Source organism: Corvus moneduloides, chromosome 3 (assembly GCF_009650955.1).
Source record: "Corvus moneduloides isolate bCorMon1 chromosome 3, bCorMon1.pri, whole genome shotgun sequence".
In the NCBI taxonomy this organism is placed as follows: Eukaryota; Metazoa; Chordata; class Aves; order Passeriformes; family Corvidae; genus Corvus; species Corvus moneduloides.
In genome coordinates, this window is record NC_045478.1 from 9,479,266 (window position 1) to 9,495,542 (window position 16,277).

At 38.7% G+C, this 16,277-nt stretch overlaps 1 protein-coding gene across 2 annotated transcripts in view; it reads left to right on the top strand.

Annotated features, from left to right (window-relative positions):
* Window positions 1-16,277, top strand: part of LDAH (lipid droplet associated hydrolase) — a 112,512-nt gene that overhangs the window by 35,213 nt on the left and 61,022 nt on the right. For both annotated transcript variants that reach the window (XM_032104053.1, XM_032104052.1), the window contains one exon: window positions 12,888-13,057. In XM_032104053.1, the coding sequence (XP_031959944.1) occupies window positions 12,888-13,057 (170 nt within the window). The remainder of the gene's footprint in view (window positions 1-12,887; window positions 13,058-16,277) is intronic.

Consider the following 16,277-nt stretch of genomic DNA (forward strand, 5'->3'; position numbering starts at 1 on the left):
CAGAAATTGTTTGGGTAAAACTGAATTTATACTCCAGCAAGTTAATAATCTTGTTAATTGCTAGGTAGTTGTCCACCAAATGACAGATAGAAGTGTGGGCATGATTAGCAGATATGACCCGTAAGTTTTTACCATCATGATACACTGTGCTGGCAGGAAAGAGCTTAAAATAGTAGCCTGAGCAAGACAAAGAGCGTGGTGTTCCGTAAAAAGAGGGCTATGAGTTATTTAGGACCGTGATTCCCAAACTGTGGCCTGTGGGGCACTGGTGGTTCCCAGGACACTTGCTTGTGGTCCAGGAAGAGCTGGCTGATCAGATGGAGTTGGCACTCTTGCCGCTTTCCACTTGCTAAGTGGAATGAATAGTAGCTAAGAGTACTTTTCCAATAACACTTCTTCTGTGTAAGCATTTGCTTCAGTGCCCTTGGAGATGTTGTGCCACCATGAACGTGTGGTGCTGGCAGGGAGTGGGATTGTGGTCTGCTCTGCTGCAAACAGGAGAGGAAGAGGTCATGGAACCAAGAACTGGGCTCCTAAAAATAGGGACTCGTCCTTCTTGTTGTGTATCACAGAATTATAGAATGGCCTGGGTTGGAAGAGACCTTAAAGGTCATTTAGTTCCAATGCCCCTGACACACAGACAACTTCCACTAGACCAGGTTACTCAGAGCTCCATCCAACCTGGCCTTAAACATTTCCAGGGACAGAACTTAGACAGGCACAGTGATTCCAAATGCATTTGGTAGTTTTTCCTGGCTTGTGATTAATTTATTTTAAGTAGAATAGATGTTCTTAGCGACTGCTGATGATGGGGAATACCTACACTGCTGAATCAGGTGGATCAGAGATACTGGCAGTCTCTGGTCTGTTCAAAACCACTTCAGAATTGATCTCTGTCATACTCAGAAGTTTTTTGACCAGCAAATCCTTATCTGTGTTTCAGCCCTGTTTGGTTGGTTATAGCAGCAGATATGTGGCCACATTGAGGTACGCAGTGATAGCTGTGTTTAAAAAGCGTTTTTGTCTTGCATATTTATATATACATACATACATAGGGAGAAAAGCAGTAGGAAGGCAGCTGGGCTGGCACCTCACATGCATACTTTAAGCTTATGCATATACTCATTTAATTCACATTACACACATTTAATTCACATTAATTTCTATTTTAAACATTTTTTGCTTCCTAAGTGTATAAATTAAAATATCTGAGAATCATTGAAAGATTAATTATCTTTAATGTAAGTTCCTTTGAGGCGTAGCCAGTTGTATTTCTATATTACACACCCAGAGAACTCTGTAGTCGTGTTTATGTCCCAGAACACATTAAAATTCTACTTAACTTTAATGCAGATTTATATGTCTCCCAGTCTAGTGGTATCATTCTGTAGATACATTAAAAACCCCGAGTTTCAAGCATGCCATCCAGGTGGCATTTTGCTGGTTTCGCAACTATTTCATACCAAAGTGTAATATTTTTAATGTATAAGGGGGGAAGGTTCCTGTTCTTGGAGCTGGTCTTGGCGCTGATTAATCCCATGGAGCTCCCCACATGGTGTTTGTCAGCAGCAAGGGATCCTAGGTCAGAGTGTGCACAGAGGGACTGGTTGTTTGCACAGGATGGGACAGGAGCTGTCAGCTCACTGCAGTGCAGTCCTGCTGCCCCTCTTGATCCAGTAACTGCTGTTGCCCAGAAACCTTATTCCTTACTTGTCTTGGAAAAGGCAACCTAAGGAAGGAAGTGTATGTGCATATGTAAAAGTTATTATGAGGTGTTTAAATGTTGAGGTTTTTGTCTTTGCCCGGTAAGATCTGAATTTTAGTGTACGGCTTTAATGCTAAGTGTCTATTTTAAGGAAACAAATGGTCATTTCATGTTATGAACCCACTGGAATGCTTGAAATCTAAATGTGTGAAAAGTAAGCAGCCCTAGGGATGCTGCACTACTCCGTTTACTTCTTTCCTTTAAACCACGTTCAGTTAATTATTCATGGAGGTCCCGTAACCATGCTCATAATTATGCAAATACATCCTTAGAGTGAAATCTTGGCATTTGGCATTGACTTTATCAGTCCTGCTTTATTTTAAGCATGTGTTTAAAAGTCTTGTTCCATTCAAAATCAAAACAAAGAAAAATAAAATTTTGTTATATATGAAGTATTTCTAAGTTGCTCTTTGTTTTCTTTTCTGGCCATCCAAAATGATAACAATTTAAAGTGTTCATATTATCATACCTTAGCAGCCGTGTATGTATTTGCAAAGATCATTTAAACACTATGAAGCTGTTTTGGTAGCACTTAATGCGTCTCTATATTCCGTTGAGTTTGATGGAGTAGTGACTAATTTTTGTTGACATAACAAGGAATAGGACTTTGTCTTTACATTTCTTATGGCTAGATGAAAAGTAAGTTCTCTGCATTCTCTGTTTCTTTCAAGGTTTTCCACTGAGTCTGTTGACATATTTTCTATTGGAATACTATTAAAAAATGTCCATGAAGAACTTTCTAATCCATTCTAGTACTTTATTCAACTAATTCCTTGGTTAAAAGAACTGGAATTTTTCATCCACACCTACAAATAACAGTAATATAATTCTGTTTTTAAAGATGGGTTTAAAAGGAGCAACTTCTGAAACATGATACAGTCTTCTGGATCTTTATCCAGAAAGCAAGATGTTAAAGAAAAAAAAAAAATTCATCCACTGGAGAGCACAATGTCTTTACTGCACTCCAGGAAACCTTGGATGTAGGTTTTGAAACTGTTTATGGGTTATGTTCTGCATTTCATCCCATGTCATAGATATGTTCTCCAGCTGATACCACCATTTCTGTTTAGATGAAGGTGGCTTTTAGCGGGGGGGGAAAGGTGTTCAAGAATGTGAACCTGGTGAAGAGGTAACAGTTACATAGTCTGGTGTCCTGACTTTTGAAGGCATATCACAGTTCTCTGGGATGACCAGTGCTGTGATGTTTGAGAGTGGCTCGTTTAAATGTTTATTATACTGGTAAAGGGAAAGTAAAAACCTAACATAATTTAATAAACACAGTATTGAGACAATTCAGATTATTTTCCCCAGGGAGAATGCTTAGGAATCTTTTAACCCAACTCAGTTTGAAAGATATTCTTGCTAACAGAATGACAATGTCTTCTGCTAACAGAATGACAATGAAGTATCCCCATAGCAGGGAATAATCCTCATGTCTGAAGGTGTAACAGGTGTGGATTTGTTTTTATAGTTTATTCAGTACACAGGTTGGCTGCCGGAAGAAAGCTGATCAATAGTTTCATTTAGCATTTCTAATTTATGATAGAGACCTTTGATTTAATTTTGATTCCCACAAAACTTGCAACAAATGGTGCAGATCTTGATGAGATCAGTCCACTGTTTAAAGACTTTTTTTTTTTTTAATTGACATTGGTCTACAGCTGGGAGATTGAGAAGCTGTCAGTAATGCACAACATAGTTCCAGAGTCTAAAAATAATCAGGTTTGGAACATGAACCCTTTCTGGGTTTGTTTTGGTTTTAGGAGTTCCCTTTCTTTAAGCAGCAATGTAGGCATTTCAGGGAAATACAGGAAACTGTAAGATACAGTGTGCAGAAAAAGTAACTGCAAATGGCCTCATTCTTAAATAATCAGTAATTACTGTTTGCTGGATTAAGATTTTCTTTTTTCTAGTTTTGATACCACATGGCACTACTCTCTTTCTTTAAGACAGACATATTCTTACCTTTGTAAAGGCTGAATTTTAGGTTTTGTGGATTAATACATCTATTAAAATAATCTAATTTACTACAGTTATTGGATTACTGCTGTGGTCAGGTGACTACTTAGTTGCCAAATAATTCCCCATTGGGTTAAACATTAGAACAGACAATGAAAATTCTCAGGGATTGCCATTGTAGTGTCAGTTTTTTCAGAACAGAACTATCATTTCAAACATATTATTGCTGAGTCTTTGCTGTCAGAGACTCCACTGACTTATGTGCTATGGTTTACATGATTTAGAGGAACAAGTTCTATTTTTCAGTTAATCACAAAGAGGGCAATTTCAGTGTTTCTGAATGCACTTCAGCATAAAACTCTATGTGATCATATTTGGAGCTGTTTATGTCTAGAGTGCAGGTCAAACTCAGTTGATGCCTTTTTATATAAACTATACTATAAAGCCTCAGGCAGTTTCAAAGTGTTTGTATTGAGCTGTTGCTTCAATGTCTGCTAATGTAAATGAGTGAGGAAACCAAACTTTGTCCAACCGTGACTCTAGAACTGCTTGTGGTGAATTGATTTACTTTCCATGTAGGACCTCTCACCTTTGCAAAATGAAGACCAAAAAATCCCTTATTCATCTGTAATGGCAGGTGTTAGAGTGGTTTGTGTTGGAAAGGATGTTGAAGATCATCTACTTCAACTCCTTGCCATGGGCAGGGACACCTTCCACTAGGTAAGGCTGCTCAAAGCCCTATCCAGCCTGTTCTTGAGGGATGGAGTGTCCACAACTTCTCAGGGCAACCTGTTCCAGTATATCACCACCCTCACAGTAAAGAATTTCTTATGTCTAATCTAAACCTGCCCTCTTCCAGTTTAAAGCCATTCCCCTTTGTCCTATCACTCCCTGCCTTTGTAGAAGTCCCTCTCCAGCTTGCTTGTAACCCCTTTAAGTACTCAGTTTTGTACTGGTGGCACTTCAGTCTCTATTTCAGCTATCAGGTAAAACTCCGAGTAGAATAAAGCCATCACAGTAGAACCTTGGGCATGTTGCCATAGTTGTGTTCTGGGCAGTTCAGGTGGGTGGCTAAGAAAGAAACCTTCAGCATTTTCTTCAGGAAGGTTAAAAAGGAAACTGCTATCTTGGTAACAGAAAATTAATTTTTAAACAGTGTAACAGAACACTAGAGGAGAAAAGATATAAATCAGAATTTAAAGTAGTCATTTGACAAAAATGTGTTTCCTCCCCAAAGATACAAAATTTGCACTGCACAGCATATGCAAATGGTTATTTAAAGCATCGGCAACTGATAAAGAAACCTGCTACATTTATACAAATTACAAAGTGAAATTCTATTTGCTCTCCTCAGCTTTGCCACTGATTTTCATAAATTCAGACTTTTGCACATGCTGTTTTGTCCATTTCTCTTTTGCCAGTGGGGGTCAGTGCTGGGAATCACTGTTCTGTGGCTGGTTCCCTCTGCTGTCAGGTCACACTCCTTGTGTGAAGAGGAGCCCAGGCACAAGTTACAAGATTTTTCAAGGCCGGGTAGCATTGGGAGTGTTGGCTGAGTCCTGTGAGGTAGCACTGCATTGCAGAATATTTTGCAGACGTGCTGTGCTACAGCCCTCAGCGCTGCTAGCAGGGAGTCGTGTTCTCTGCTGGCATAAACTAACACAGCTCTTTGCAGTCAGCACTGTGACACCAGTGTACAGCAGCAGGGAATATAAGATAATAAATTCGAAGGCTTCTTATAATCCATCAGTTTTGAGGGATACAGATGAAGGATGGAAAAATGTTATGCTTGCCTAAGTGGATCATTTACTCATAAAAAGGATGCTCTTGTTACATAATTTGGATCTGGGTATTAAATTTAACATTTCTATGGACAAATGGACAAATGAACATAGAAACGTACACTTCCCTTTATATTTCTATTGAAACAGTGTCATCCAAGATGAATATACACAAGGGTAAAGAAAAAGGACTAGGTTTACTGAATGCCCTCCTAATACCTTTATAGGAGCTGTGCAACAGGAAGGGCATTAGTGTTATTTTGGTATTATTCTGAAGGGTCATACTTAATTGAGCATGTCCTTCTTAGTTGATATCACAGTACTGAATAAAATTTTGGGATGGATTTTCAAGAAAAATTGGGACTGGCCTGGCAAATAAAAAGTTACAGCTTGAATTCAGTAGAAGCATCAAACACTTCAGAAAATGTTGCCTATCAATCTGTCCGATCCCTGTGAAGTACAGATTCTGTATTGTAGCTTGGGCTGTTGTATAAGTGCCCTCTGAGCTCCTTGTATTTTCCCTTTTCCTTCTCTTAGCATCATGGTGTCTGCCTTCTCATTTTCTCTTACTTTGAAAATAATTCTTTTTATTTCCTGTCTGTGAAATAACATGGGTTGTCTTCCTTGGCCAGCTGTTTTACTCTGCTCCAAACTTCGTCTCTCCCTTGTTTGCTCTCAGTACTTCTTTCTCTATTTGTATCTGTTTGAACTTCCCAAGGTTTTGAAGTGCTGTTTTCAATAGGTGTGACTGTTGGACTTACCTACTGTGGTGCAGCACCTCATTTGTCATAACCAATGGAATCAATGCGTGTGAAGTGATACTCATCTGTTTTTGTTCCCTTCAATACTCACACAATTTCCACTGTCCTTTCCTTTACCATCTATACTACATCTACTCATTCTTGGTGATGTGTAGAACATCATTATTCTGGTTTTCTTCCATTGTTAATTTGTATAAAAGAAAGTTTTGTTGAAACGTGCAGTTTTGTTTGTGTGGGTAAGTGGGGGGCATTGACAGAGCCTTGCACTTGGCTTCAGTATGTCCAGAAACAAGAAACATAGCATGGACAGTCACCTTCTCGTGGGCTCAGACCTCTTTGCTTTTTGTTCCTTGTGGTCATTTTATGTTGGAAATTCAGATCTGCTCCTACACAGTGATGGGTCTCTAGCCTGTACCCTGCTAAGTGTGGGGTTTTTTTGTAATTTTGTTTTACTGTTTGTTTTCTCCCTTTATAGTATGATGCTAAGAGTTCTTACAGGTTGCACTTTCTGCAGTTATTCAACTTACTGACTGCAAAATGCAGTCATTGAAATACAGAAAACTTTGCCATCTACATTATGTAAAACACCCATATAACATTTGCTTTATGTTCATTAAAGTGCTTGGAATGGAGATGTTGATTGGTGTAGAACTGCAAAATAAAACACTCTTTAGTGGTGTTTGCCTTGCCAAAATTGGAGACAACCAACAAAATTCTGCTTCAAAGTTTGTATTGTTACTTCATCATTACTTGGTAATAGTTACTCTAAACAGAGGGAAGCAAGCCTGCGAATGTAAAATAAAACAAGTTTCTAAGAGATAATTTAGAGAGTTCAGGGTGCTCCTGTATGCTTTTAATAAAAATCTGTGGTTTAGTATTTGTCATGTTTATTAGTTCATTCTGTCAGACTACACTCGTACTAATTTAATTATAATACAGCTTCCTTTGAAAAACATATTAGGTGTTAAACAAGTGTCCCAGCAATAGGTGTGTAGAAAGCAAAGGAAATCAGTAGTTCAATTTGTAAAATAAGGTCTTGTTATTTTTCTGGTAAAGAAAATAATACATATGACCACTTCAGTATCTTGAGTAAATGGTAATTTATTTGTGGAGGATACCTTTACAAAAAGTAATTGCTCCAATAAACACTAATGAGTGGTGTGTTTATCTTAGAAGTTGCATGAACAGTTCCTGAGGGTGCTACGGCCAGACTAAGGTCTAAGGGTTAATCTAAAACACAATGCTTTAAGTCCTGGTTCTTGGTGGAGGAGTTCTTCAGTATTTATTTAACATTCTTTCAGGGTTTCCATCCTATTTCTTTGGCATTTTATTGCTTGCTGATACAAATTATCCATGGTTCACTAATCAAATGAAAGATTGGGTGAAACATTCAGGCTTTGAGCAATATATCTTTAGGGGATGGCCATACTAGACCTACAAACCTTAAGTCTCAATTTTTAAGCTTACAGTTTTATTTAAACACTTTAAAATGGCATCATTCAGTTTTAGGGAATTATTGTCTTTTGCTATAACACAAAAAGCAATCAAATTATTTAATTTCCAGAATTAGACTTCATGTTATGCACATCATTTTCACAGCTAATCTAAGTAATTCAATTGTAATATCTGCCTGTCACTACATAAAGGAAAAGATAAAAACTTTCCAGGTGTTGCTTTATCTAAACACAAGTTATTCAGTCGAAACTGCTGCTCCTTCCACTAGGGTTTGTGTATGTGTTTGTAGTGGAAAAAGGAGGTGGCATGTAAAATCTAAAACACTTGGCCCAATATGTTGGTTTTACTTGGGGTATTTGGTGGGGATGCAGAGGGATAAATGTGTTCCTAAGCTACCCCCTAGTTCAGTCTCCAGACACTTACTTGTCCTTACCCTGCAAAAGGTCCAGTTCTGAAAATTCTTGACCACACGAGTTTATAGAAGTGATTCATTGAAGTTTGTCCTTAGATATACTGCTACCACTTCTTAGACTCAATGGTTCCTGGAAGAGGAAGATAACAGTGCGGGTAGAGCAGTGGTTTTTACTTCCCTTTCCTTCATGATATGTAATCACAGGTCACCTTTTCACGTGGTTCCTTCCTTGTTCATGAGTCCTTTAGAGGCCTTGTTTATGAGCTGATCTTGGGACAGACTTCAGAGTCATTCCATGAGAAGTGGACAAGTGTCCGTCCACATGTACTGAGCAAAAATATTCCGTCACCTGTTGTGACCAGGGCAGTTTGGAGTTTGGACATGTAAAATTGTGAAATTTGGGAAGTACAAAGGTGTGCAGAAATTTGAGGGTGCTGTTAGAAAGTCAGGCCTCTGGTATCTTTTTGAATCATCCAGTAAAAAGAAGTCTGTGATTTAGCAGACTTTTTAATGAAAGGCTAACTTTTATAAATTGCCAGCCTGAAGTCTGCTCACATAACTGCTATGATTTTTTTTTATTTTCTGCATAAGAATTTCCCTTGCATACACAGCAGAAAAACAAACAAACACATTTTCTGTTATTTCCCTGAAAACCAAAGTCCTCTTTCCTAGCAAGATTAACTTGTCGACTAATCTTAGAGCAAACACTTTATTTTAATCTATCATTGTTTTCTGCCTGTAGTTTTAGCAGAGGTCAGAAAAAGAGATTCATTAAAGTGATGGCGCATTTGTTTTTCTGAAAGCACATCAGAAAATGAATGCTTTGCCAAAGAAAATAAAGAAATACAGTATTTCTTTTAATACACCAGTTAAATAAAGTCTTAAAATCCTGTCTTGGCCCAGATGGGGTGTTTGCAGCATAAGGTACAAGTCGTATAATTTCTACTATCTGAAAACTGCTTAAATGAGCTCTCCTTCAACCATGGCATATATTCCACACCTGAGGTGAAGTCACTCTGGTCCCTTCTTTGATGTAGAGCCATTGGAGTGCTGACTGCCAGTGTGTTTGTGCAAGTCTGTTTGCTTGTACAAAGAATCCATTTAAGCTTCTCCACCCAAGAAATTCATGTTGATTTTGGATAATCCCTGGGCAATTTTATTCTGTAAAATAAATAAATAAATCTTTCAAACTTGTGACGCAGCCCAGCTCTTGCACATTTTGGACTATTAGAAGTGTAGCATTTGTGTTGGGGAAGCATGAAGTGACACAAGGCGTGGACAATTTTATATTTGTCCAGATGTCAAATAGGATGCATATTTCAGTACAGGGTGACGTGATGCTGGAGCTTCACCTGAGAAGCATGGGGTCAGTCCATGATGAGAGTTTTGCATGGGGATTACCAGACCCCACACTGCATGCTCATTCCCCAGTGTGGCTTCTCTAGGAATAGTGCCAAGGTGATTGGATTTGGCAATAAACCAGTATTTCAGAAGAAAAGGGAAAGTTGTATTAAACAGCTGAAACAATTCTCCGGGGTCAGCCTTGGCTGTCAGGACTCGCTTGCAGCCTCAGAGAGGTTCTCTGTGTATGTAACGCAGGCCAGTAGCCAAGGGAATCAGAGCATCCTTGTTCTGAGTGTGTGAGCAGGGCTGTGCTGAGGGTGATTTGGCCCACAGTAGAACGAGTGTCCATGATCATCATCAATCACAACTGACCCATCCAATTAAAAATCGCTTCTGCAGGCTCTGCTCTCCCTGCCTTCCTTAAGGGAACACTGGTGCACAGGCTTGAGTTGAGTGTGCTTGAGTCCTAAACTCGAGTCTGGCCAAATGCAAGGAAGAAAAAGCCATTTTCACTTTATTCTCAATCCCCATCTATGTCCTTCTTGAGGGTTCTTGCTTTGGCAGCACAGCTGATTCTGAGCAGGCACATCTCTGCTGAAGTCAGTAATAGCTATGGATATGCTGGCCAGAATGTCTACACTGCTATTTATTAGGTAAATAAACATTAAATTAGGTATGTAATGTCTTAAATAATTAACTGTGTCTGACATAATTATCTAAACTTGGAAAATATTGAGATGGGCCTAGACTGTCTCTGCTGTGCTCTTTATTAATTTCATGACAGCAGTCTCCAGCAACTCTTTCAGCAGATGCTGAATTCACGTAGGGAAAAGCCATTAACCTCATGAGACTGAATAATGCAAATAAAAATTTGTCTTGTTTCCTGCTTGGTTTCTGGGATCTTGTGAACCATGAAAAGTTGTCTAGAAGATTTATACACCTACTTTGCCTCCTTTTCCTTTGCTCTAACTGGAAAATAAGCTGAAAACATGTATTTCAAGAACTGAAATGAAATGTAAAACATTAAAAGATGTGCTGATAAACTACTGAGATGTCAGTGCCTGAGTGAAACAGTATGGAAATGACAGCAAATGTTTACAAGGGACAATTGACCTGCTCAACCCAACACGCAGTAATACATATATACTCAATATAACTTACTCTTTCACTTGTTGCTGTATCCAATGGGCCATCATGTTTCTAGTAGGCTGGCATTTATTGTGTTATATATACCTGTAATTAGACTTGGGATGTAGACAAACTATTCCTGCATGAGGCTGAGCTGCTGTGTAATTAAATGTAGGAAAGGCAGCTTTTGTTAAAAATAGAAACTTAAGTTTAAAAACAATGTGTTGGACTCGGGCGTTTATTTAGGGTTTCATAAAATAGAACAAACTCTTTGTTTTCTGTTACTTGTAGAAAGCCTTGTAAACAAAATATCACTTCTCATCTAATTTTGCATTTCTTGGTTGTGTTTTGGTAAACCCATTTTCATTTTGAGTAAATTACTCTGAATTATGCTGGGATATGATCATCAATAGTTTTAGCAGAAATACTAGTTTAACTGAAGAACAACTTTGTTGGGACTTTGGTGGTAATAATTTAAACTCAGAAAAGAGCCATCGTGAGCAATTATTTTGCTTCTAAAGGTTATGTTTCATACAGATGATCAAAAAGATTATGTAGTGCCAGCCCTCTTGGGCTACCAAATAGTACTGTCACTATCAACCTCCCAATAACTTCAGTACAGCAGTGTTAGTAATTTTTGGTATTTGAGGTTACGGTCCAGGTGCCACCAAATTTACTGTGTACAAATTAAAGCACTGACAGTCATAGGCACAGGCAGTTAACTCATAGTTACCTCTTTCCTCAAGCAAGTGCAGAACGATCTGAAATAGGACTATGATTCTGACTTACAGCAGTTTTTCAATGCATTTCAGTGTTTTTAATGCATTTACCTTTACGGTGTCTTTTCCTGATGGATACTTTCTTCCACCTCTATTTTTCACACAGGGAGCTGTTCCGGAGCACATCAAAAGACATCAAGTGGGAAGTTAAACACCTTGGTGGGCCAGTTAGGGCTGTGTGTGCACTCTCTGTTAGCTGCTCCTGAGTTGTTAGAGGTGGGTGGCTTTTGCCAGGGACCTAGGAGCCATGTGTAGGACCATGGCTCAGTAATGAGCTGGTCCCCATTGTGTGTCTGAACCGTGCTGCCAGGAGATTTAGCTTACGTCAGACTAAACTGCATTGCAAGTTGACCTGTAAGGAGCATAAAGTATCAGAGGTTTAATCTGGAGTATGAAATTGAAACCTGAGGTAATAGCATGAGTTAAGAGATTAAGTGATACTCCATCTCATCTAGATAAGATAGAGGCATGCATTCCTTCATGCTTTCTGTCTCTTTTCTTTTCTTTTTTTTTTTTAGTATTTCTTCTTACAGTCATGTCAATAGAATAGTCCAGCATAAACTGGAGTGGTATATCCTTAACACAGTGTTTAGCTTAGTGGATAAAGAGCACTTTTCTAGCAGATGAAAGAGCTGTGAACCCCCTTAGACTCAGGAACTTCAGATAGATGCCACTCTTGTAATAAGCAAGAGTTAAAGATACTGAATTGCTGTATATTCTTGCAGACACCAGTTCAGTTTGTCTTGTTGACTGGCCAGGAAGCAAGAAGCCAAGTCCTCATCATGAGGGATTGCCCAAGCTCCTTTAGAAGGTCCCTGGCAAAACAGGAATTAACAGTACAGTAATCTAGAACCATGAAGCTCTAACTTGATTTTCCTCTTTTCAGCTGAATTGACGATGATGAGAACCTGCATTAACAGGGATATTTTATGTAGGTGCTGGTGTTTTGTGTTGACACATAGGCATTTCCTATTTTTCCTCATTCCATGGGACATTTTTGTGCATCTTTAAGACAGGAGATTTTGAGTACCCAAAAGTTGTTAGTGCATGATGACGTATATGGTAGCTTGTCTTCTGCAAGGAGGGACCCATTCCTGGGCAGTATTGCTCTTGTAGGTCCTGATCTTTCAATGTAAATTTGGATTGGTTTAAGCTTGATCTAATGCCCTGAGTTTGGTCTTGTTCCGAATGAACGAGATCAAAATAGTGGATGATGTGCTATGGAATCTCCATGTGTTTACATATCTTTTGCTGGCTCCCAAGCTGCACATAAGGCTTTACATCCTGTGCATGTGATTTATCAGTCTGTATTTTCCAGTGGTGGTAACTGAAAATTAAATTTTTAAGTCTGGTGGGGGGTTTTTTTGTGTTTGGTTTGTTTGGGGATTTTACAATTAATGTATGTGTTTATTTCAGTGTTTTACAAAGAAGTGTGGGGGAAAAAAAGACATACCTGGAATTTCTTTCACTGAACCAAAGGACTTCTTTTCTTTTATGTTTCAGACACAGATATTAAGGAGCTAGAGGATGTTTTTGGACTTAACGGACAAGTAGAGCATAAACTGAACTTCCTCAAAAAGAATGTATCAAAAGATATAAAGCTGGTACTGATTGCGCATTCTATTGGTTGCTACATCACCCTGGAGATGATGAAACGAGCATCAGAGCTTCAGGTACATGAACCTTCTTGAATGGGCGTTACTTTATTAGCAAAGCAGTGCACATGCTTAGCCTATGGGTAATGCCATGTATTTCCTGTGGAAACTCTATTCCACTATGCACAAACAAACAAACAAAAAAAAAGGCTGATCCTAGTAACATAGAATAAAGCAAATTGGTGTAAATCTGAGTCTGAATTTGGATCTTTAATGCCCTTGGAATATAAATAATTAATAATGGTGGGAAATGTATTTATGACTTCCTTGTTCTCATCTTTAAATAATTTATAATCAGATCACTAGATATTTGGCAATTGCATTATGTATTACACCAAAAATTAAGACTGGTTGTGATTTTTACAGTGATTTCTTATCTTGAGGTGAACAGGTTGCTGGTTAGACATGGAAAAATGTATGGGAATGAATAGTAATATAAATTGTGGGGAACAGTACTATGAAAGGCATTGATTTTAAAATTTAATACAAATATCACTGCTTCTGCAACTCGGTCTTGTTTGTGTAACTTAATGAGAGTGAGAGCTGTTACTGCACGTTCTGTATTTCTGAACATTTTACTTTGTCACTGTGAAGCAGTACGAAGGCTGAAGCAGGATCGTGGCCTTGCCCTCTGGAAATAGCAAACTATGCTCAGTAATAACTCACTCTACTAGTGGCTGATAAATGGAGAATAGGAATTTTTATTCTTAAACATTCACTCTTAATAAATCATTGCCTCTTCCTTTACTTTATAAAATCTTCAGTGGAAGGAAGTGCCATGTTAGTGGTGACATGAAGTCTGGGGTTAATATATGCGTGTGGTTAATATATGTAATGTATGGGGTTAATATATGCATATCCACTTCTTCATAACCATTTCCACTGCACACCTAACTTTTTCTTCCTTTACAGGAAAAATGAACTAAAAATGTGAAACATGAGGATAACCTGATATATTTCTACAGGCATATTTCACTTAGTGATTATAAACAAGAGCATTTTTTGAGAGAAATCTTAGATATTTTCAGGAAGGAGCATTCTAGAAAATACCATGTGCATTAATTTGTCCAAAAGTGACAACATCTTTTGGGTCAAAATCTGTAGTCTTTATTGCTCAAATTATTTTATCTGGTTTCAATTAAACTGTAAGTTTTTGAGTAACATTTTTACACCTGGCTCACCGGATGCTGGCAGCTTTCTATTCATCAGTGTTTTGAAACACAGGGATCTTTGGGACACTCTTAGACCTCATGGTGCACTGTGTGCATAAAGTTAATATAGGACAAGCTACATTTAAGATGCATTCAACAATAGAAAATATTTGTGTAAGCCAGGGTATTGTGCAACCTTTGTCCCTTTGCCAAAAATAAGTTAACTCTTAGCTTTTATAACATATGAAGTGTGATAATAAGAAACTTGTGTTTCCATCTCTCCCTTTATTTTTACTGGAATATTTGATTCCCACAAGATTTTGAGCACATATGTGTATTTTAGTAGCTAGATCATTTGATTTTATTTTTATGTAGTTCTTGGTGATATTTTTTCATTATATGAATTTTGGGTTTGGTCTTAAAATTCTCTGCTATAAGGGCCTTTCATTGTTTACAGTTTATTCTGAGCTAGAGGTTAATTTGTTGTATTTATTGTTCAAATAATCCAGTAAACATTTATATTTGGAATGTCTGTTTAGCAAATTTGATTTTTAGAATCACAGAGTCATAGAATTTTTAAGTTTGGGAAAGATCTCTAAGGTCATTGAATCCAATTGTTAGCACAGCACTGCTGTGTTCAGCACTAAACCATGTCCCCACAGTGCCATAGCCACATGTTTCTTGAACACTTCCAGGGATGGTGATTCAACCACTTCTCTGTGCAGTCTGTTCCAGTGCTTGACCCTGATTCACTGAAGAAATTTCTGTTTCACAATTTAAAGCTCTTCCGTAGTTCAGCCAAATACAGACTAGATTGTCCCTGCCTTAGCATGCCTGAAAAGGAGAAAGTACATCCCCTTCTCTCTCCTTCTTGGTTCCTCTTCAGCTGTCAGTTTTCTCAGAATCACAGAATCATCAAGGTTGAAAGAGATCTTAAAGATCATCAAGTCCAGTCATCAATGCAGGACCACCATATTCACCTCTAAACCCTATCCCCAGGTGCCTCATCCAGATGCCTTTTTAACACTTCCTAGACAGTGACTCCACCACCTCTCAGGGCAACTTACTCCAATGCCTGACCACTCATTCAGTGAAAAAAATATTTCTAGTAACTAATCTGAATCTCCCTTGGTGCAATTTAAGGCCATTTCCTCTTATGTTTTCACTTGAGACAGGGCAGAAGAGACTGACTCCCACCTCAGTGCAGCCTCCTTTCAGTTGTAGAGTTCCCCACTGAGTTTGCTATTCTCCAGACTAGAAAACCCCAGCTTCCTCAGCCACTTCTCATAAGACTTATTATCTAGACCCTTTACCAGCTTTTTTGCCCTTCTTTGGACCCCAATGCTGCTAGTATCTAGGGCCCCCAGGCTCTGCAAGTCAGTGGGGTACTGCATTTTTTCCTTAAACTTGTGTGAAATAATGCTTTCCTATTTCATTAAGAGAAATGAAACAGGAATTGCCAGTTTCTTCCAGCATGAATTCAGTTTTGGAGCCCATCCCTATTTTCCCATTGACTCCCATTAACACAAACTTACTCTTAGGTTGATGCCTTTAACCAAGTCTGATTAGTTGAGATGGGCAGACACGTTACTTCCATGCTTGTAACTAAGTGGGGCTACGGCACAGGTTTGAGCACTGGGACAGTGATGTTTGAAACTTCTCTTTAAGTGACTTTTTGGCCCAAAGCAGCCAGCAGCTCCTAGCAACAACCTTACATGGTTCTGGGCTTGGCAGAGGCCCAGCACCATTCCCAGGAGTTAGTTTGGATGCTGACATACTGTTCGGAGGCAGGAGGAGATTCCTCCATGTGGACACAGACCATCCCATGCCCTCCTGTTCAGTGACAGGGCCGCAGAATAATTCCTGGCTGGTCTGTTTTCTGGCTCATGAGTAACCACAAACACTTTCCTGTTGTCCTGGTGGGCTTCAAGTCTTAACAACATTCATCTCTTCGGGGGAAGTAGAGCATCCAGATTTTGCCAGACAGCTAAAAAATTTTGGCACTGGGAAGGAAGAAAGTCAGCCTCACTTTGTGAAGATGGAAAACTGCAATAATGTACAGCTTCCTTGATACTTGCTCTTAACCT